Source organism: Lineus longissimus, chromosome 2, assembly GCF_910592395.1.
Source record: "Lineus longissimus chromosome 2, tnLinLong1.2, whole genome shotgun sequence".
In the NCBI taxonomy this organism is placed as follows: Eukaryota; Metazoa; Nemertea; class Pilidiophora; order Heteronemertea; family Lineidae; genus Lineus; species Lineus longissimus.
Genome location: NC_088309.1, coordinates 26,198,329 through 26,220,123, shown reverse-complemented (window position 1 = coordinate 26,220,123; position 21,795 = coordinate 26,198,329). Strand labels below are relative to the sequence as shown.

The following is a 21,795-nucleotide window of genomic DNA, read 5'->3' as shown; positions in this document are numbered from 1 at the left end:
TTGGCTTTAACAGGGCCACAGCATTGAGTGGGCCGCCAGTTACGATTACATAAGTGGCATCGACCTTGCAGGAGAAGGCAGCATGGTGCAGTGATATTAGCCAGGTAGGAGATACGGAAATGAGAATCTTTGACATATACTTGATAAGATACAACTCCGCTTATCAGTCTGTGTCCTTAGAGCAGTTGGCTTTAACAGGGCCACAGCATTGAAGTGACCTACGAAGTCAGCAGAAGATTAATTGCTAGGCATCTTTTGAAAATGTTGCCTCCAACAAACTGATAACAATAGATACATGTATGTGTGTTAGAGAATTGCTAAAAGAGAATTACAGTGGAACCCCGGTAACACGAACACTCATGGGACCGAGGTGGAATGGTCGCTTTACTGGGGTGGTCGCAGGTTCCTCAGTAATTGTTTTGATACCATATCCACTTTTCTCTTGCCTTCAGTGTATAGAGAACCTGCACTACAGCGATTTGTTGAACAGTTCGATGAGTGACACATCATCGGTAACGATGCCGCAATCTGTTAGGTGAGTGGAAGACAAGTCCAGAATGGCTTGAATTGGTCATGAAGAGAGTACAAGTTCATCACAACAATTGATTCAAAGTCCTCAACGGAGTATGCTATGGGACTTTTAATCAAAGGAAATGGTTTGGTGAACTTGTATCTCTTCTGCTGCCTCTAGCTAAGTTAGTGCATGACACCTTTTCATTCAGTCATCTGATGTACATTTCAACCATTCCACATGTCGCTGCATGCACTTGCCGACTTTCACCATCTTCACTGTTGGTGTATTCTATGCCGAGTTCAAAGGGCGCGCGTTTGTCATCTTATTGTTCCATATGTATGCTCTATTAAAATCTGATGAATGAAGTTATCTGGTTGGACAAATTGTCTGTTTATGAATAATGGTCAAGTTGCTGTTGTCAGTGTGCAACTGTTTAAAAGTGCAAAGTTAATAAGGTGCAGTTCATGTAGTGCATGCCTCAAGTTAACTATCAGTTTCACTCTCATGTTTGTCAGTAATCCACCATTTACACTTTTAAAGTGGATATATACCTCGTTCCAACTTTTGATGTCACCTTACTTCATGAACCGGTGTTGTCGCGCAGAATGGCATCCTAGGTGTCATATTGTATCCCACTAACTATCCAGCATTCCCTCTAGCTGTGTCCCGACCTAATACGGTACTCACGGTACTGCCTTTCAATGACAGAGACGGTCAGACTTTATCAAAAATTCAATATTTCCTCGTGGATTTCAATAATCTGGTGCAAGTCTGACAGTGGGGATAGATCTAGGGTGACGGGGGGGGGGGGGGATCGGTCAAAATCAACTGAAGAATCACCTATGTGGGTACATTTGTTTGTTGAACTACATCAGTATTTGGGTTATCGAGTCCTTGACTTCCCAAGTTAAATGGATTTGGCCCTATGGTGGCTAGCCTACTCTGGGACTATATTTTGCTATATGGTTGGTGACCAAGGAGGTACTGATTGTCGTACATCCAAAAATGACATAAAAATAAGGCGTCTGCTCGTGGTGTTGTGTCTCTTGTCTTAACTATTGGATGACCCGTCTCTCCCACTTTGCTTAGCAGGGCGTACTACTGTTCTCAGCTGTGGTGAGTTGGTGTTTGTCTCAAGTTTCTACGTGTGGCATGTCCTGTCTAGTGTGGAGAGCAAGAGGCATTTGGACAATATGACATTAATCACTAAATGCGACAACTTGTAAATCCGTCAAAGGGACATTTTTTACTCCCATGTTGCCTACGAGTGAAAGTCCCAAAGGTATTTGCAGAATCTGTTCACTTGATTGTAATCCTTGGCTTACTGTGAATAATCTCATCTTTGAAGAGTGCCTCATCTTCTTTGCAAAAGCGCGTTTGAGAAAATTATGTTGCTACATGTATCGGAGTCCAGTATCTCTTTTGGGGAGCCTTCTAAGATTTATGCAAACAGTTCAAATGGGGAAAATAATTCTACCAAATGTACATTCTAAAAATGTTGAATCAGTGCAATTGTAGGTTACTCTGTACCATTGGATAATTTGTCATTTGTTTCCCATGATTTAGTTAAGATGTGGCCAGATCTCCAGTTGATGCATTGGACTCTGTGTTTCATTAGTGATGTAAGTCCATTTGCAACTGGCTCAGTGATTGGAATGTCAGAGGCCTTGTAACAGGACTTTCCAATGATTGAGACAATAGCAAATTGACAACAACTCTATTAAAATTGGTAGAATATTTCATTTGAAGCTAACTTGACTGTCCATGACCGGTGTGTCTATAGGGTTAGTTAATGTTTCTGTGTTACAATGTCATTACCATCAGGGGAAAAAATCAGTCGTAAGCTTAGACCACCAAGCCTTAGGAATGCATGACTGGGAAGAAGTATTGTTTCATTCAAAGGGGATGGTAACACAATCATTTGCATCAAATGCGTCAAAACACATTTGGTGGTAACATCACTGTTCATTAGATTAAAACACTTTTTGATGGTCCAGGTTACCAAATAGTTGCTGTTTATACATGGTTGCTTTATCTGGTACAGAATGAAAAACACTACATGTTTATCCTTATGATGACTTGATGTTTACCCTTAGGTGCAGGATTTGGATAGGGAGTGCTATTATTTCGTTGTTATTTAGTTTTTATGGATCCACTTTTGATTGAGTTTTTAGGACAGGACTATAAGATTTTGACATGTGGAGCTGGAAAGAAAATGGTATTACTGTGACTCGTTTTGTAGGGATTCTGAGATAGCTAAAAGATGTCACTGCCCCGTCTATATTCAACTTTACAGGAAAAACTTGGGAAGATTCCAGTGTCCCCGTTGGGGTGACACGGGTACGCCTCGTGTATGACTAAGGTAGACATCTCACACTTCACAATTTCAGTCGCATGTGATGGGCCTGGTGTGAGGTTTATTTCATTTTGACAGAAAATCAACATGTCGCCTGATTTATTGATTCTTTTCTAATGATACTTTTACAATTTTGTTTAGTTCCAAAAATCCACCATCTCCTGATATTGCCCGATTGAAGCATAGTCTCGAGTGTGACTGTAATTTAAAACGACTCAGGTATGCTCAAATATGACTTAGGGTCAAAGGTTAAAGGTTATGGTATATCTTTACTCCAACTTTACTTCCATTGCCTCCATCCTCATATCTATGCTAACTTGATTGAACGCTTAGCTAATTAACATCACAATTCAACTCATTGCTTTTACAAATAATTCCACTTTACATTCTTTAACTTATGAAAGGAGACTACTAGTATATAAGCTTACCTGTACATGATTTGAAAAATCACCCTAAAAATCATTAAAATAAATTTTTTTTATCACTTTACAGTAATCTCCTTTTAACACCTTGGGTGCCCAGGGGTTTAAATATTCCTCATGGGGCCAGTATCTTTTCACAACTTTTCACCACTCCCTCAAAAAAAGGGCAATTGCCTGACGTCTATTGCATTAGATTCCCTTAGAGCCCAATGTTCAATCACAGCAAAGACTGGAGTGAAGTTTACATCATTTCTTAGACACGATTGCAACAGTTGATGGGACCCCCTTGTTCGATGACGTAGGTCTAAGTCATTTGGCACCGAACGGTTGGGCATTAAAAACGTAGATGTACGCCTGTGAGCACCCAATGTCACTTTAGTATTAAATCGTAGCAGAAACCTAATTCTTTAGGTGTAACATTTCATAGCTATACTACTCAACTTATCGCATAACACCTCTGCTCCACAAATTTTGAGCACTTTTAACGAGTAGTGTTTGCCGTTTTGGCTTTGCATGAGAGTGTGGGAACTTTTTACAAACATCACATCTCTGGTGCATGTCTGTTTATGCATGGTTTACAGCACTCCAGCGCAGTATGCATTCTTTAATTTGGCAAGGGGGTTTGCCTTGTTTGCTCTTCTAGTTAATCCAGAGCTTTTTAGATTTCAGGGGTGTGGTAAGTTTTATTACTATGCTTGTGTGTGCTGTGGTCTTTTTGAAAAAAAGTAGGACCTGTCAGCCTTAACTGTTTAGCTACTAATCGCGTGCTGTATGACATCATTATATTACATGGCATTCAATATGATAATGTTGGAGATTTTGGAGGTAGCCTTCTGGTTAAATTCTAGAAAACTGAAAGTCTGAAGGTCCTACTCGATATTTCTTTGTTAGTTGTCCAAGTTTTAGGGCCGCCCTTATCACACTTGCACCCAAATGAATTCACCTTCTTTGCCTTTACAATTGTCTTTGGGCATTTATGGCTCAATTGATAATATCTGAGACTTAAAGACACAGCAACTGAAATCGATGTCGTTTGTCTTAGTGTGTCCTCCTTCGAGTTACTCCTTGTACCTTGACCAATTTAATAGTGATGTAAGCCTCGTTAGTTGCTGAAAAAGGCCTCTGCAAGAATGGCTGGCATACGCATGTCCACTTGAGCATTGCCTTGGTTCAAATTTTCTTGAAAGTCTTGATAAACCTTATCGTTGTTATCATATATCTCTGTTCTACCGTCCTAGGTCTGACCCCAAGCTGTTCCGGGATGACGAAGAAATTAAATTCAGTCGCACTCTCAACTCGTGTAAAGTACCACAGGTAGGTGGAGCTACTGGTCAAGTTTTAAAACTTTAAGTGTTGCATTTCCACAGGTTAGATGCAAAGTTGTTCCACGACGATATTGACATCAAATTCACACGTACCCTGAACTCTTGCAAGGTGCCTCAGGTAGGCGAGGTTTCATACAACGGTGTAGCCAACTGTGCTCTGTTAAATGTGTGCCTCCAACTGGCTAGGGGTGGCCCAAAAAATGTTGCCAGCAGATCACTGACCATTCTTGTGGGAGAACTGAGCTCTGTCCAGCTATGAAAATCTCCCTTCATGGTTTCATAGTATGGCTGGGTGGAGCTCCAGTCCATCCTTCCAAGTCTGGGATTTGTTGGGACATGTTTTGGACACCCTGCATATGACAGGCTGGTGAAATACTAGATAGTCTCTCTAGAATACCTCTCCCTATTGCCAATGAGTTCGAAGACTGTAACTTCTCTAATGAGTGACTTTTGAAACTCAAAGTTCACTCGGTGTTCTTACCAGTAGACAAGAGTTGAACCTCTGATTGATGGACGCAATGTGTATTTCATTCTGGGTATGATAGATGAACAATTCTCACTGGTATTCAGTCATATATGAATATTTCTTTGACTAACAAACTAACTTTCTCTACTAATCAATATTTTATGGTCATATGCTCCTGATGTGCTTTTGCATGGAGCAAACTTTGTCACAAAGAATTCTACTGATGACTACTTTGCATGATTGTGCATCACTTCCACACTAAAAGTAGCTATTCCAATGCACATTCCCACTAAATTAAGCACACATTTTCTTCAGACTTTCAAAATGATCCTGTTTATTTTTTACCACTTACTTGTTAACAAACAATTTAGTGTCATATGGTGGAATAAGATAAACCATTTTATGCATATAAGAATTTTTATATGCATATAACAATTTGAGGCTAAATTTCAGCCTGTCATAACTCCATGTTCCATTCCAGTTTCAAGTGACCCCATTTTGGATTATGTGACAGATTCAAAGGTTTCGGCAGCTTCCCCTACTATTTGCTGAAATCTGACATATCCTTAATTTAAAGACTGAGGATAGTGTTTGGCAACAGAAAAACTGAAATGGCATCTTAAATTCTATCTTTTGTGACATGCACTGGACCTCTGCGCCAGCCAGGCCATTTACAGTCTCTTCTTCCAAATCTCTCTAAATGATGGAATATTTGGGCATCACAGGATTGCAATAACATTATCCTTCAGTCTCTGATTGTATATGCATGCCAGTTACTCAATATTCCCTCCATTTATGATGAGAATGTGTCACATAGTCCTAAATGGGCTTCCTCCACCCCTGTCTCTTCATCTCCCTGTGCTTAATACCCTTGACATTCATGATGGCTCCCTCTGTTCCAAATGATGGCACCCTCTGTTTCTCATGATGGCAACCTCTGTTCCAATGATGGCAACCTCTGTTTCTCATGATGGCAACCTCTGTTCTAAATGATGGCAACCTCTGTTCCAAATGATGGCAACCTCTGTTCCAATGATGGCAACCTCTGTTTCTCATGATGGCAACCTCTGTTCCAAATGATGGCAACCTCTGTTTTGAAGTGATGGCACCTCTGTTTCAAATGATGACACCTCTGTTTTGTTAGACAAATGTAACATTAAGTAATGCTAAACGTTTTAAACACTTGCCATCAAAAAGTATGCAGAACATTTCTAGAGAATCTTCACAGCAGTAAGCTGGACTGCTTGTCTTTATTAGTACTAGGAGAAGAACCTGTGAGACTGGTAACTTGGTTCAAGATATCTGACAAGTGATGGTATTATCATCACCTTGATAATCCTTTTCTTGAGCCGCGCAATATTTGGATAGATCCTCCAGAAATGGTTCTGTTCCCTCTTCTCTCTACCAGATAAACACACATACAAGCTGTTGATTTCAACAAATTCTTCATGATTATTTTGGTTGCATGTGAATGATGAATGATTTGTGTGATGCTGGTTGAGCAGTTTGTGGCAGACTGAGTGTGCTTATGTGTAGTCAATAGAAAGCTTGTGTATGGTTGTTGACAACTATGGGTCCTTCCTATTCCTGTTTGTTAACTGTGAAAAGCTGACTGACTCAAGGTCAGACAGCAGTCCACAGTCAGCAGTCCAGTCTAGGCAGAAGGGCATCCATCAAAGCAACACTGGAAAACAATTGCTTGTTATGATGTGCCTTCAAAAAGGGTTAAATCCTGGGAGAAGTTTTGCTATTGATTCATAATCCAATCAATAACTGTGTAATATAACCTTGTCATTCTCAGTGCACTCAGTTCCACGCAACATGCGCATTAACTTCAATATGCCATGCTCTCAATGGGAACAAATATTGGTTTAATCTTACTGCTGCATTAATACTATGCTATGTGATATTCATATGCTGCTTTGAGGCATTGACTCATGTTTGATAGTTTGAACAGCAATTGACAATGGTTTAACTATTTCACTCATCTCTGAGCAGATAGTTAAACCTAGTTGTTGAACACCTTAACTAGGTGGTGAAACTATGACGTGTATCAGTCAGCAAGTTCGGTAGCAAGGGTTAACAAATCTAACACTCATCTCCTGTTTGTTTGTTTGTCTTCTGAAGTTTACTTTCTAAGCGAAAATGATTGCATTGTAGATGGTTTTGCGTTTGAGAGATCTCCGTTTTGAGCCTGTCCTAGTGATAATGATGTCAGCTTCATTACAGTCGCTTTATCCTGTGGGAAGCAGATTGCTGTGCTATGATTTTTGTGATGCTGGTTAGAGTTTGCATGTCTGTAGCCAAAAGTATAAGCACCAAAACCTGATAATAACGTTATGGACAAGTGGTGTTGTTCTCCCCTCGTGAGACTGCTATGATGTATTGCATGTTGGTTTACTCGATATCTATACATATTGTTTCTGTCCCCAATGCTCAGCTGTCTGGTTGTTGCTTTATGGAAGGTTGTCAGCTTCTGTTATTTGGAACAGTCTTAGAATACTCTTGTTTCACCAATCTAAGTGTGGTTCTGAATATTCAATTCAAAGATTTATACGATACACAGTCGTTCGATGCCATTCAAGATGTTCTGTTTGGATGGGTAATGGGTTGGTGACACCAAGTGGTCTGATTGTCATGACCTCATGTTCAGGCTTAACCTCTGTTATGATTTCATAGTACATAATCACTTGGACTTAGGTTGATGAGGTTAGAGTATTGAGCAGTTGTGTTATTCATCAGAAACTTTCCATACCAGGCAGCTATCTTACAGCTTAAAAGAGGTATGGACGGTTTTTGACCCTTCTCTTTCAATTCTTCAAAATCGATGTGAACTTATTACTTTGTGATTAATGGTGTTATTGTCATTTTGTTTGGTCTGATGTTGCATTTTAACACATCTTCTTTCTTCTATTCTTTCATGGAGGATGACATTTAGAACTGGGGTGATAAATCGTTTTCAGCAAACGTCACTAATACAAATTTGGATTAATCAACATTGACATTTCTGATGCAGGCTTGTTTTGAATCACAAAACACACAGCTGTTTATTAACAAATGATCTTTGAATGATTCTGTGTATGATATGGAATATGAATCTGGTGTGGTATGTTTGATTACAGGCAATTTAGATGTTATTGTTCCAAGGAGCAAAGAACTATTGGTGAGGGGGAGTTAGTTTGTGTGTGGAGGTGTGCATGATCTCACTTTGATATTTGAACAGATGAGCAGTAAATGCCAATACCAAGAATTGACCTTGAAAACAAATGATTAACAAAGACTAACTCCTTGTGCACCTTGTTCTTTTTCTCAGGGGGCGGGTCTTGTCTGAACCTTTGCGTTCAGCAGTAGTTCTCGTAGAAAAATCATGGTCCGAAGAATTCCCAATACTTGCATTGACTTGCAAATACAAGAGATATTGGGACTATTGTATGGTGTGAGATTTGATACTAATATCAATAGATTCCAAGGATAATGCTATAGGCCTTCTCAAAATACCGCTTTAAGATGTGTATTGGGTTCCAATTGAGTAAAAACGATCAGGGCATTGAATTGTCTTAGCAGATTAGTGTGATATCATAAAGGCAGTGTTTGTGCCAATAACCAGGGTTGTATCAGTGCTCTAACCCAGTTAGGTTGTATGAAATGTTTTCTCGCTAAAAGCAGTGCAAAGTCTGTTTCAGTTAGTTAAGTTCGTCTATGGTAAGTATCCATCCAGAACAGGAGAAGTAACAATGATCTGGTAATGAAACAAATGTTATTGTTCCCTACTGAACATTACAGATTCGCCATGCGTCGACAGAGCGACTCCTCGAGCGGCTGACCGATCTCCGTTTCCTCAGCATTGACTTTCTCAACACATTCCTCCTGACCTACCGCGTGTTCACGACGGGACGCCATGTTCTTGAAGCGCTCAGGCGCGTCGTCATCAACCCGGAGTATGGCAACTTGGACCACAAGAGATACAGCACTATATCGGTGCCACCGTAAGTTGTATGATACAAAGGCAGTGAAGAAGTCTTCTACAGCTGCTTCTAATGCATCAATGTACATTATTAGGTCAGCAGTAGATCTTTCTGAGTTTCTATTAAACCTGGAAGTATAACGTGTGTAATGGGGTGGGAGGGGCACGAAATCTAGTTCATATGGAGCTAAGTTTTAGACCATCATTTGGTGAATTGTGTATCATGATCTTTCAAAGCGTTGACAGGATAATGATGTGATCTTTTTTTTCCAGGGCGTTTGAGCACCATTCAGAAGTGTTCCACTCATCGAGCCCGCCCTCCGGCATGACTTTTAGCCAGAGTCCACCAAACTCTAAACTTCTTATCAAACCGCAGCCTGAAAAGGCGCGACGTATTAGCACAGGTATGATGAAAATCGAGGTGACGGGGGAGGTCAGTCACCTGGACGGGAAGAACAGCCATTTCCGCAGATGTAAGCCTCAATAAATGGAGTTGTGCCGATGGATTGTTTGTTTGCATGTGGGTTGTTTACGAGGAGAGGTGTCTATTTCATTTTCCTGAAGAACCTTCTGGTCTCTCACAAAGTGAGACAAAGTAGTAGTTGGCTTGTTTGTCCCGGCTTGTGTTAGCATTAGTTTGTTCTACTGTGATGTGGGTATAAAACTGTCACTGTGCGAATAATCATCTTGATGAAGTAAACTCACTAAATGAAATTTGGAATTCATTTGATGTTATATATTTGAGTATGAAAGACTTTTGGTGTTGTGATGAGCTATCACATTCATTTTGCTTAATAGCTGTCGCCTTAAAATCCTTACATTTATTTCAAGTTTTATAAAAAATAGAGATTAATTGAGTCATTAGTTTGCCTAAATTTTTCGAAAAATGCCTCATAGCAATAGTCATTGCGAGTTGATTACGATTATTTAACTTTGCTTCCCTCTCCTGGTATTCAGTCTATTACAAACAAAACCTAGCGCAGTTTCTCGCGGCTGTTGTGGCAGTCCTATGTTGTCCCAACCTGCGTGGTCAGGCTATGGAAATGTTGATGTCTGCGGTGTGGTTGTTGTTTCGATGATTGCTACTGTACCAGAACATTTTGAACCTGTCAGCAGATGCGATATCGTGATATGCCTAATGTGCTGTACCATCCTTAAGTAACATGCCTTGACATGTGGAACATTACACTTCAAAACTTGTCTGTAAACGTTTCACTCCATCAGATGTTGCGTGTGATAATGCATGTTACTTTTGAATGTACTCTGATGAAATTGTTGGACACCTGTGTGTTTTCTGTTGTACTCTTCCTTGCAATTCAGAGTAACATTGTGACTCAACATCAAGCAAGACATGTACTGTAGTTTTGGTACAGTAGTTTTACAGTGTTGATCAGAAGTAAATTACACCCGACTCCAGATGATATTACCACTTATTTCTACAGTTTGTTTCACTTTGTGTAAGATTTCGAGCAAAGAGTTTTAAACTCAAAGGAAATTAAGGGCATTTACTTCTGATGAACACTGAGCCTATCTGATATGGTAGTTTTTGGCCGAAACATCGGCTGCCCAGTCAAAATACTTTGTAAAGATCTGATGACTGGGGTGTTTCCTCGCTGCTCTCGTCATAGCAGGGTGGTCGCATTACCGGGGTGGTCGCCAACTGGGGTTCCACTGTAATTGGTAATTTGAGTAACCAAATACCCACTGTGGCTGAGTGTAGTTTACCTGCAGCATCGACTGCAGCGGGAAAGGCCCCATTGGAATCAGGTCTTATAACTCTTTGATCTGTGGCTGCTATATATCTAGGATGTTAAAGGGGGAGTTGCCACAGAAACGTTGAGTATGACAGGCATCAAAATTGTATAGAAATGGTATCTGATGTAGTTGAATACTCCAGTGAGACTTTTATGACAATTTTAGCCTTTAGACTTCTCTGGCAAGTTCTCCTTTAATTGTGTTCCCCTCTTACCCAAGAGCTTCCGAGGAGGTACCAATGCAAATGTATGTTGCTGGCTTGCACAGTAAATATGAATATGTGATGTGTGGTTCATTCAGTGTTGCATGTTCATGTTCAGATACTGTTTGTGTACAAGTAAATGGTTTAGTTTAAAAATACCAATTATTCATGTTATTAACACATATCAAGTGGCAGTCGCACCAACTTAGCAAGTTCTATTGCCTTCCAATATAATCGAAGTCCACAGGCTCAAAATTCAGAATCATTTGAGGCCTACTTCAAAAATGTAAGCTTCACTTTTGGAAGTTCCACTACATTATTTATTACCCACTGTGCCTTTCACGGCCATGTGAAATTAAGAAGTGTCAAATTTGGACATGAAATTAAGGGGATATGCTATCTGTTATTAGCCTGATGTCTATGGCCAATTTCCATCCTTGTCGACAAAGGTGTTTGTGTCACCTTATTCCCTCACTCTATTTACTTTACGCAGATCATGGACCTGGCGGCACGAAAGGTCATGGCTCAGGCTCTGTGGATCATGGCTCTCTGCCACCATGTAAGTATAGATCATATAATTCTGAAATTGAGATAATCTCCATTCTTTAGAACTGATCAATGGCTGCTAGAACAGTGTGCGGTGTTTTGCCAGAGGCCACGAGTAATCTTGGCAGTGAATCAGACTCATAACTCTTAGATAGATATCGAGATGGTTAGTTTTGCTCCAAATTTTCTTTCACAACGGTTATTTCATAAGTCTTCTTTGTAATTGCTTCCTTTATTCTTCTCCATCTTCAGATGAAAAACAGCACTCAAGAGAAAAGATCGACTCGCGGATCGACTCACTGGATGAGTTACACCCACCAAAGACCAAGTTGGCACCAATTGCCTCTTGTGAAACTCTCTCTGACATGGTGGTCACTGATGCTGACGTCGTTGAAGCTGTTACTATCGCAGCTGCTGACCAGCCCAGTTCCCCTCCGCCAATCATCACTACAGAGGACGCTGATGTGACGGAGAGTACGACAACGATCACTTTCAGTGAGCCAGAAGCCGGTGAATCCTCAACTGATCCTGCACCGGCTGCGGACCTGGTCATGGATTCTCCTGATGATTCGCCTGTCGATTTGTTCATTGAACCTGACAATGGTGGCGTAGGACCAAGCCCATTGACAACTCTCAGCTCTGCACCTAGCTCAGACACTTTAACCCCTGGCTCCCCAGCCAGCAGTAGTCCTGTGTCAACACCGGCTATCACCCCAATGAAATCAGCCATCAAGAATCCAAACAAGGTGGATATGAAACCAAAGAAGTTGATTGACGTACCTCCCATTAAGATCCCAGCCAGTCTGGACGTCACACAGACATTATCACCGGTTGCTAGCCCCAAGTTACGTCGCGCTTCATCCCCTGTCCGGGGCACTCCGTCACCTATTCGAAGTATATCTCCATGCAGGGCATCATCTCCGAGCATCACCGTACCTGCAGTTATCAAGTCACCGTGTGGAAGTCCCAAACTAAAGAGGGCACCATCACCCATCAGTTACAGTTTCTCATCACCGAGTATTAATATTGCCTCAGTCAGGAGAGGATCAAGTACGTATGGTTTCAGTTTCCAGACCAAATTATTCTGTTTTGATGACGCTGTGTTGCAGTGTTGTATGACAGTTTGAGGCTACATTCTATAAAAAATCTTGGTTACCAGGTTATTTTCATTGTGGTGGGACCAAGGACAGCAGACAACTCTCTGCCAATATCATATCAGTTGACCAATGATATTCTTGGCTAATGACAGGACTTGATGCACTTGCACTTGTTTCAGGTAAACCCGAGATTGACAGTGTTAGTACATTCTCACCCAGGGGGAGCTTTGCTGTGGCGGAAGGTTCACCACCGACGGCAAAGGCTGGTGCGGTGGTCACATCATCAAGGGCATCGAAGAGAAGGTACAGTCTTTAACCATTCATGCTGTTATTTTGTTTCTGTACTATTTTTATCCCTTGTTTGCAACATTTCTTTGGTGCTACTTTAATAATCATGTGTCTGCGTTTCCTTTGAATCATGTTTTCATAGTACCATGTCATACTGGAAACCATGTTTTCTTTACCATCATGTCTCTATGGAAACATGATTTAGGTGGTTACCATGTTCCCTGGGCAACATGTTTCCATGGCAACCATGTAATCATGGTGATCAGGTATCAATGCTTATCTTGTTTCTCTATATATCCCATGCTGTCGACTATATTCCATTGGTACCATGACCCTAAGTGACTAGCCTAGTATCATGTCTTCCTTGGAACCCACCTCGGGACTATTCTGTTATCCTCTCTTTGATCTACTATACCAAGGCTCAGCTCTGTCATGTATCAATGTCTATACCAAGACCCTAAATGACCTGTCTTAGTGTCCTATGTAAAGTTGCCACCAAGACCCCCCCTCAGTTGATGTCTGTTCCGTGGTTGCCCCACGGCAGGGGTGTCCCTCTGTTCTTGATGTGCTGGACCTTATGAAGCATTTGTCTGATTTGTTGGATTGTTACCATGGTAACTGTGGGTGGCGCCTCCAGTTGCTGCACCCTAAACTGCTTTTCCTGGAATTGCACAGATATACACACAAGTATACACAATATTTTGCACCAGTACACAAGACAATTCCAAATACTTATAGGATCACCACAATGTCCCATATTGCTGTCAGTTTCAAAACTTATGATCGCCATGGGCCGTGCTGTTCATTTGATATTTTGCTCACTACAAAAGGGCAATGTGCCTGAAAAGTTGTCACAATTAAAATGTTCTGATGTTGTCTTTTTAACCTTCATATGGAATTTGAAATTTTCTGATGGGTCATGGTCCTAAAGGGTGATCTGTTACACCACCTAGACATCACAAACACACTGTTATCCCCACACCCCAGGGCCTTCAAGACTTGATTGAATCTTGGTCTAGTAATCAAACACACCTGCACCATTCTTCACATTTTAGTCACATTTTTAGCTGGGCAGACGGGCGACTGAATTCAGAAAATAGCTAGAAAGGAAAGCTGATCAGCAGTGCTCATGGGTGTCAGACTGCATGCCTTTGAAGAAAAGGTTGTATCTGATGACTTTTCTCAGCCATTTTTTCGTTTTTTGGGGGGGGCAATGGCACTTTTTCATGATATCTAGTATAAGTGGCTACTCAAGCAAAGGCAATTATATGTTGATCTCAATTCAGTCGCCCATGTGTACCATATTTCATTGGAAAGTGACATGAATCATATTTGAGTTTCAGAAAATTATATTTTGATAGATAACCAAATTATTTCCAAAAGACATTATATCTAGAAACTTTCTTAGTCTATATAGACAGAAGATATAAGAAATAAGTTGCTTTCTGACATTTTGAATCTCAAGTGCCATTTTGATGTCAAAGTATCTTCAGACATGGTTCAGGTCATTGATGAGTATAGTAGGGCATTTCTCTATTATAATCTATCTGTAATGTCCTCTTACTTTATGCTAGAACTTTTCTTCTTTTCTTCTTTTTAACTCCATGACTTTTCTTTCAGTTCTGCTCATAAAAATGACAAACCTAACTCATACATTACTCTCGGAAATGAGAGACCTTTTTAGCTTATCAATACTTGAGTCCCATATTGTCAAGTAAATTTAGTTGAAAATATTGAAATGTATGTGCTTGAGCTTTACCTTTAATTGTCCATGATCATATCATACTGTCCAAATGGGCAAAATGTGTGCTTGAGTGGCATTTTGTTACAGGTCAGTAGATGAGACAATGGTCATTTTACAATGCATATTGTTCTCAGCATGTTCTTAACAGAACCTGAAAAGTATTGCTTGATGCCAAGCCTCATAAAAAATTGCCATTGCTTTCCGAAGGTCTTGTCTGTTGCCAGCTTCTTCTCTTTCTTGCTATAATCTCTCTGTTTCTAGTGTAGTCATTGTGTTAAGTCTACCTTAACAACAGAAAAACTTGGCCTTTTGAATCGTCCTTGCTTATAGCTGACACGAAGCATTTAATTTGGTGTATGATTTTCTCTTTCTCTTCAATCATTTCCCTAGGCCAATTTTGCCATGCACCGCTGTCACTGAGAAAACAAGACAGTCTAGCTCCTTACCTGTTCTGCTAAATTTAATGGTCATCCTGGAACCTCAGTTTCCCATCTTACTGTGTGTATTCTGATTGCTTCCCTAACTCACCGAGCTGGCCTAGCCCAGGAGAAAGCGTGCATCATAGTTAAAACTGGCCAAAAGACGTACTTGTTTCCCAGGGTATTCCTGCTCGAGCAGTCCAGCTCAGTAAGTTTAGGGGCTGGCCTGATTCACGGCAAGTTGGGAAACTGACCCTCCACAGTCATCTGAGGAATAAATTCTATGCTGTTCCCCTCAAATTTGATCAGCCGGTCCGAAAAAGAACTTCAATGAGATGGTTATCATAGGGTGCTTGGCAATTTTGGCCAATGGCTTGTGTCTCTGGCAAATTGATCATTTCTTACCTCCGTAATCAATGATTACTTGTCAATGTTAGTAATTAGTAATTAGTTTGATTATTATACTGGAGTTTATTTAACTTGCTCCTGGGTCAAAATTGAAAGCTCCGACGCTGTGCTTCAAACTGCTATCATGATTTCAGATGTGAGGTGCATTGGTACGGGCGAAAACACCGGTAGGCAGATGTAGTGGTTTGAAATGCATCGTCACATCTCCTGCATATTTTGTGTTAGATCATAGTTGATGGATTGTATAACAGTTTAATTGGGGTCAGAACTACTCTATCCTGAAACGTACTCTTGTCCAGTTGTTCATTGAGTCAAGTGGCGAAGTCAATTGTGGCGTACTGGTATTGTGTCATTTTGTGATTTCACATATTTGGTCCCCTGAATCATAAACATAACATCAAAATTACCAATGCCAATTAACATTCTCTATTGCCATTTGCGTTTCACTCACCACTGAGACCATTACTTTTCATTGCATGAAAGTTGGACAATTCTGGGAGAAAAATGTTGAAAGACAAAATGACACCAAATAATATCTCGATCAGTTAGGAGGCAACCAGCTTGCTAACTTGTATCATCTAGTGGCATGACTTATTGATTTCAAAGAGGTTGCCCATTCACCAGGACGTTTGTGCATGCGTATATTCGTAATTTGACCTTTAGGAATCTTTCAGTCATGTCAGAAAGAGTCTCAAGCTCAAAATCTCTTCCACTTAGTTTAGTTTGTAGTAGAACTGGCTGCAGACGTTAAAAGAGGAATCTCGTGAGATAATGCTGGGCCGCCATTTATGATAATCACAGACTCTGCTATGATATGCATCCAGAAGTAAACACAAACTGTTGGTAGGATGTTTGTGGTCATTCACATTGCCATCTAGGAACTCGGCAGGCTTCAAAGGTGCCGGCCAGGCGTTATGTTGAGATATTCATCCTTTAAGAATAGCTTTCATTGCCTTTGGGATAATTCATAGCAACAGGTTAAACACTTGTTGCCTTGACAACCAAGGGCTTGAGACCAGGTTCCGCATCTGCGGTCAGTTTTGGAAACATACAGAGACCTTTCAAACAACATGAACACACACTCTTTCCCACATTGAATTTACAATTGAGACCTCAGGTTATACACTTTATCATCGATAGATAACGTAGCTCTGGTACCCCAATTGTCCTTACTAACATAATCTAACTGAAACATAAGCACCAATGCACTCAGTGTCTGTTCGTGCTCAAGTTTGTAGACACCTAATCCAACCCAGTCTTGACATCCACAATCGTATTTTAACTCTTATCAGAAGTTGGTTTAAGAATCACAACTGAGATGAGGGATACAAAAATAGCTCCTTCGTCATGATTTTGGCATTGTGTGTAAGTAGCAATATGGGTTTTGTGAGATATGATGTGGATACCAAGATCGTGGTCCCTCAATTTCCAACCTCGTCTAACTGCTTTACGTCCAGTCAGTCTTGTCGGATGTGTACATCGTATTCACCAGGAAAGAACAAACAAAACCAAGCAGACACTAAGTCAGAAACTCATTGTAATGACGCACTGTGGTTCGAATGTCAGATCTTTTTGGTCATGGCTTGTACTCCTCAGATGGCATGTTTGCACCACTTTGTCATTGATCAGGTAATATCACTGGTATCGCAGAGCCCTACTACATGTATTCTGTGCAATTGAAAGTAACCAAACTAACCTTTTGTCTTATGGCAAGTATTGATGAAGATTCTTTATTAATTCTTGCTTACGGTGAAGTTGCATGACTTCTATTGATGCAATTTGTACATTCTTGCATTGATTCTAACACTGACATCAGACCAAATCCAAAATAAGTGCAAAAGAGTTCATCCTGTATTTGTGTTATTTGAGTAGATTCTGATAATTTCTTATGGTTCTGTTTGAAACTTGAGTGACTGCTCTACCTTTGTTTGTTCTCTTTATCCTTGCAAAGTGAGTTTATTACCAGTTGTCATTCTCTCACCATTTGTTTCTAGTCCATTTTGGATTTCAATAGACATCTTGGATTGAGTCAAAATGCAGCCTGGGCTGGCCTATGCAGTTATTTAAAAGAGTAGGAATATGTGGGACGGCAAAACCACTCAGAAGTTTTGATACATTGAAAGGAGTTCTTTCTTGAGGCATAATTGGTGCCAGTAACCAAAAGCAATAAGTTGCACTGAACAACAAGTTCCGATAGATAACCTCACTTTGCAATTGGACGTAGTGTCTTATTACTGAGCTTCCCATCCTGGTAGCTTCACGTGCTTGTAACTATGGTAACATGTGGTAAACATGCAGTGCCTCTCACTCTTACAGTCTCATGACGCAGCTAGCCCAATTGAATGCAAGAAGGTAGAATACATTTCACGCCAGTTTTTATTTTCATTCCTATGGCAATTAATATGGTGGGAGTTCTGGTTACAATGTTGCAGTTTCCAGCACTTGCGGTGATCCATCAATTCAAGACACATTCCCGAGCATGCGAGACATTCCTACACATTCTTGACACGTTACCAAACAGGTTCCGTCGATGACTTGATACCAAGTCTCTCTGCAGCAATGTACATGGAAGAAATATCTGAAGGACACAGGACATAAGCGCACTTTTGAAAAGAATCAGTTGTTGACATGAACAGATAGACAGTGTTGCTATCTTTCATGAGAATTTTCAAGGGCAGAGTGCGCTAAGGACGCAAATACACTTTTAATGCATGATTCTTATCACAATGGTGACACTACTCTTGTCAGCAACTCAATTGGTAAAGAATTGTGTTTAAGTCCTGTGAGCTCTCTTCCTTTCATTTGTCAAGAACACCGACACTACTTTTTTGCCCGTAAGGTATCAGGAATGTGTCGGGAATGCATCGAAAAGCATGTGAATCACGGCATAGTTTCCTATGAATGCCGCCCATGAAACCCTAATAACAGAACCCCTAACCTCTCAACCTTGGGCAGATTCTTAGTCTTTCTCATATTTGGATGAGCAATGATTCTTTGCTGAGAATAATGACAGTTTGAATGATGCATGAGGCAGTATTGCCAAATCCTATCTATCCCAACCCCTCCATTTCATGATCATGTTTACAACAGAATTACTATTTTTATCATTCAATATCATTGAGCTGTATTTCTGTTGTAGATCAGGGATTCTGTGCATGACTGCTCACTTTATGGGTTATGACTGAACAAGTGGAATGACGATCGTCTGGATTGCATCAAATTCCTGAAATCATCGTCTCATGTTTTGGTGCAGGTATTTTAAGTTAAAGGAAAGTTTCGGGTCCATTATCTGATGTCAACGAAGGTATAGGCTATTATCTGAGTTTACAAGAACATGCATTGTCACCAGAACTCCATCATACTAAAATGGCCAGTTTGATGCCTTGAGCCATTAATAGGGTTTACCCGCATACATTTTCCTTTGCTTGCACTTTTTACCATTCATTCTTCCACTACTTGATAATAGGGTGGCACGAAGATGAGTTTAGAATGTAGCAATATCCAGTGCTGGGATGTTGCTGACATTATGTCATGATGCCACCGTTGTGTGTAAGAATCGAAAATGGCATGACTGATATAATCATGAATCAAAGATGACATGGCTGACGTAAGAAAGACGATAACAGCCGCTGCACTACTGAACTTGTTGCGTTGTCAGTGGTCGGTAATGCCATGAGTAGTCTATCTTTGTGTCGCCCTATTACTTGATTGAACGAGCTGCTATCGTTCACTAAGTTGCATGCAGTATATCTCTTTGAGTCAGTTGAACAATCTAAAAAAGAAGAGTATGGTAACTCGTTAAACTCTGGTAAAACCTAGATTTAAGAGTTGGGAATGCAGTGAATTGATAGCCCTGAGTGACTTTTAAGGGACTCCAGCTGGTTACACAGTTTGTTTGTCGGTAGGTATATTAAATGAGTCCATACTATTGGATATTTCACGTGAATTTGGAATGTTTCTATTGCCGATTAAGGTACATCTTCTGCTTCTCTCTTTGTATTGAGTTGTTGATATTTCATTTGTTGAATACCCCCTGGTGCATCTAATGCATCCAATGTGCCAAATTAATTCACAGACAGGGTGATTCTTGCAGTTTTTAGTTACTTGAACTTTTAAATAATTTGAATAGTTCTTTTAGCAACTTGAACTCTTTCGCTAGACAATCTATCAGATCTATTTCACTAACCTTTACACCATTACTATTATCAACCATTCCCATGTTATATTTTTGGTAGGTATCTGATATAAAGCCATGCAACATTGAACTATTACGTGTAAAGTGTTGATGTAAAAGGGGTAGTTTGTCCCAAAAAGTCACCAAGATGAGGCAGTTCAGTTGGTTATCCCAAGAATGGGGGTCAAGCTGTTGGGGGGGGGGGGGGGGGTGTATCAGTACCAAAAGAAGATTTTAGCCACTGAATTCATAAGAAATACAATCATCAATACCTCAGTCCATTTCTATGATTTGAGGTGCTTATAGTGTAAGCTATAAAAAGCAGTTGCTTGGTTGGTCAATATAGGGCTAAAAGGGTTGGATTGTTGATCTGCTCCTTGCTCTTTACCTGTTGTTATATCTGATTCTCATAAACGATGCGAACTCACCTTGTCTATTTCTCCATAAAAGGTCAAGTTCCACAGCTGCTGCGTCAGCATTTGCGATTGCGACGGCTGGGGCTAGCAATCCTCCGTCAGGTCATCCGAGAGGAATTGGAAGGTTCAACAGCGCAGGTAAATATGACGATAGCCTCGGACGGAGGTTTTGAAACTGGAGTGAAGTTCAGCCAATCTTGGGCATTTTACAATGTGTGCTAGATGCCCAATTCCATAACCCCCTTTATGTTGCGGGCTGAATATTTTCATGAGAGGGGTAATTGTGACTGGACCTTTGAGCAATGATGGATGCTGACAGACTTTCCCCATGGGCAATGAGAAGATCCAATTTTGGCTGAGATTTACTCAAACAAGAACTAATGTTACAATCTTTGTAATCAGTTGAATTATCATGATGTCTTTCTTTTCTGCAGTCTAGAATTGAAATGCTTTTGTTGACGTTTTACAAATATTTCTGGTTAATCAGTGTAGTAGCATTTGTAGAAAGTTTGGTGATACATTGTAGCTCTCTGGGATGCTTGATGATTAGATGTAATTTACTTAGAATTGAAAGATGGCACTGGCACTTGCTTCATAGATGAACACAAACATTTCATACACTAGATGTTAACCCCTGAAGAATTTAAAGATGCACTCGCACTTGCTTTATAGAACACATATTTTTAGTATGCTAGATGTTAACGTTTGATTGATTTCATCCAGTTTGTTAGAATGCCTGAGAGATTTTTGGTACGACTGCACAACGAAAGGCTAAAAATAAGGTTGTCTTTCAAATGAAAGCTATTGCACTTTGGCACTCTTTCAAAGGCAGATCTCCATTTGAAGGACCGTCTTTACGCTTAATAGTGTCTGTGTGTGACCCAAATTGATAGGGGCAAAGAAGCTTTGTAGATGTAGAAATCAAATACTCAGGGTATCTGGCCTACTGGTGCTTCAGAGGACAGCTCTTCTGGCTTGTTGGTAGGCATTTCTAACCTCTTCTGTTTGTTTATTGAAGATAGTGCTCTTCCTCCTAAGCCAAAAGGTAATCCTTGGGTGGTGGTCTACAAGAACTACTCTGCATTTCATAAATTTGGTGGTGGGCTATGCATTTTGTACCTTAGGCCTATATGTCTGATTAAAATGCCAGTTCTCCTTACGACAGCAATCTGCTGATTTATGAGTATGAATATACCTCTTACAGGGTCCTCGTTAACCATCTTTGGTAACCAACATGGTCGGCTCTCCGTGGCCAGTACTGGTACTTAGCCAACATTTTTTTGCATCCAGCTTATTGTCATTGACGGTTACTCAGACCATCTGCCCTAAAATCAGCCAAACAAGGCACAATTTCATATGAAGTTCATGTCATCTTTGGGCATTCCAGTCCTAATCACAATTGACATCCAGTAAATCACGTCATTGGTGCACCATTTTCACCCAGCGTAATATACATGAAACATTAAGAGATGAGCGTGTCACTGGTGCGTCATAGGCGCGCAACTCGTTACTGATGCGATGCAGGACGGATGTCAATTGTGATTTGGACTGTATGTTATGCTATTGAAGCCTTTCAAAATTGCTTGAAGTCGTAATAGACTGTCATACTGGAGCTTTTCAAAGTTCTGATTTTTTTCCTATGGTTTTCTTTGGGTAGATGGTCAGTCTTACTAACATGACTTGTGGCATTCAAGTGGAA

At 40.4% G+C, this 21,795-nt stretch overlaps 1 protein-coding gene across 2 annotated transcripts in view; it reads left to right on the top strand.

The window, feature by feature from the left end:
* The window catches only part of LOC135483278 (ras-specific guanine nucleotide-releasing factor 2-like), a 64,318-nt gene that overhangs the window by 27,904 nt on the left and 14,619 nt on the right, over positions 1-21,795 (top strand). Inside the window, exons 14-25 of one of the 2 annotated variants that reach the window (XM_064764008.1) lie at positions 453-535; positions 1,604-1,630; positions 3,012-3,089; positions 4,531-4,606; positions 8,867-9,069; positions 9,321-9,520; positions 11,498-11,563; positions 11,803-12,600; positions 12,827-12,950; positions 17,823-17,858; positions 20,131-20,234; positions 21,301-21,357. In XM_064764008.1, the coding sequence (XP_064620078.1) occupies positions 453-535; positions 1,604-1,630; positions 3,012-3,089; positions 4,531-4,606; positions 8,867-9,069; positions 9,321-9,520; positions 11,498-11,563; positions 11,803-12,600; positions 12,827-12,950; positions 17,823-17,858; positions 20,131-20,234; positions 21,301-21,357 (1,852 nt within the window). The remainder of the gene's footprint in view (positions 1-452; positions 536-1,603; positions 1,631-3,011; positions 3,090-4,530; positions 4,607-8,866; positions 9,070-9,320; positions 9,521-11,497; positions 11,564-11,802; positions 12,601-12,826; positions 12,951-17,822; positions 17,859-20,130; positions 20,235-21,300; positions 21,358-21,795) is intronic. The other variant, XM_064764007.1, reaches the window with a different exon arrangement.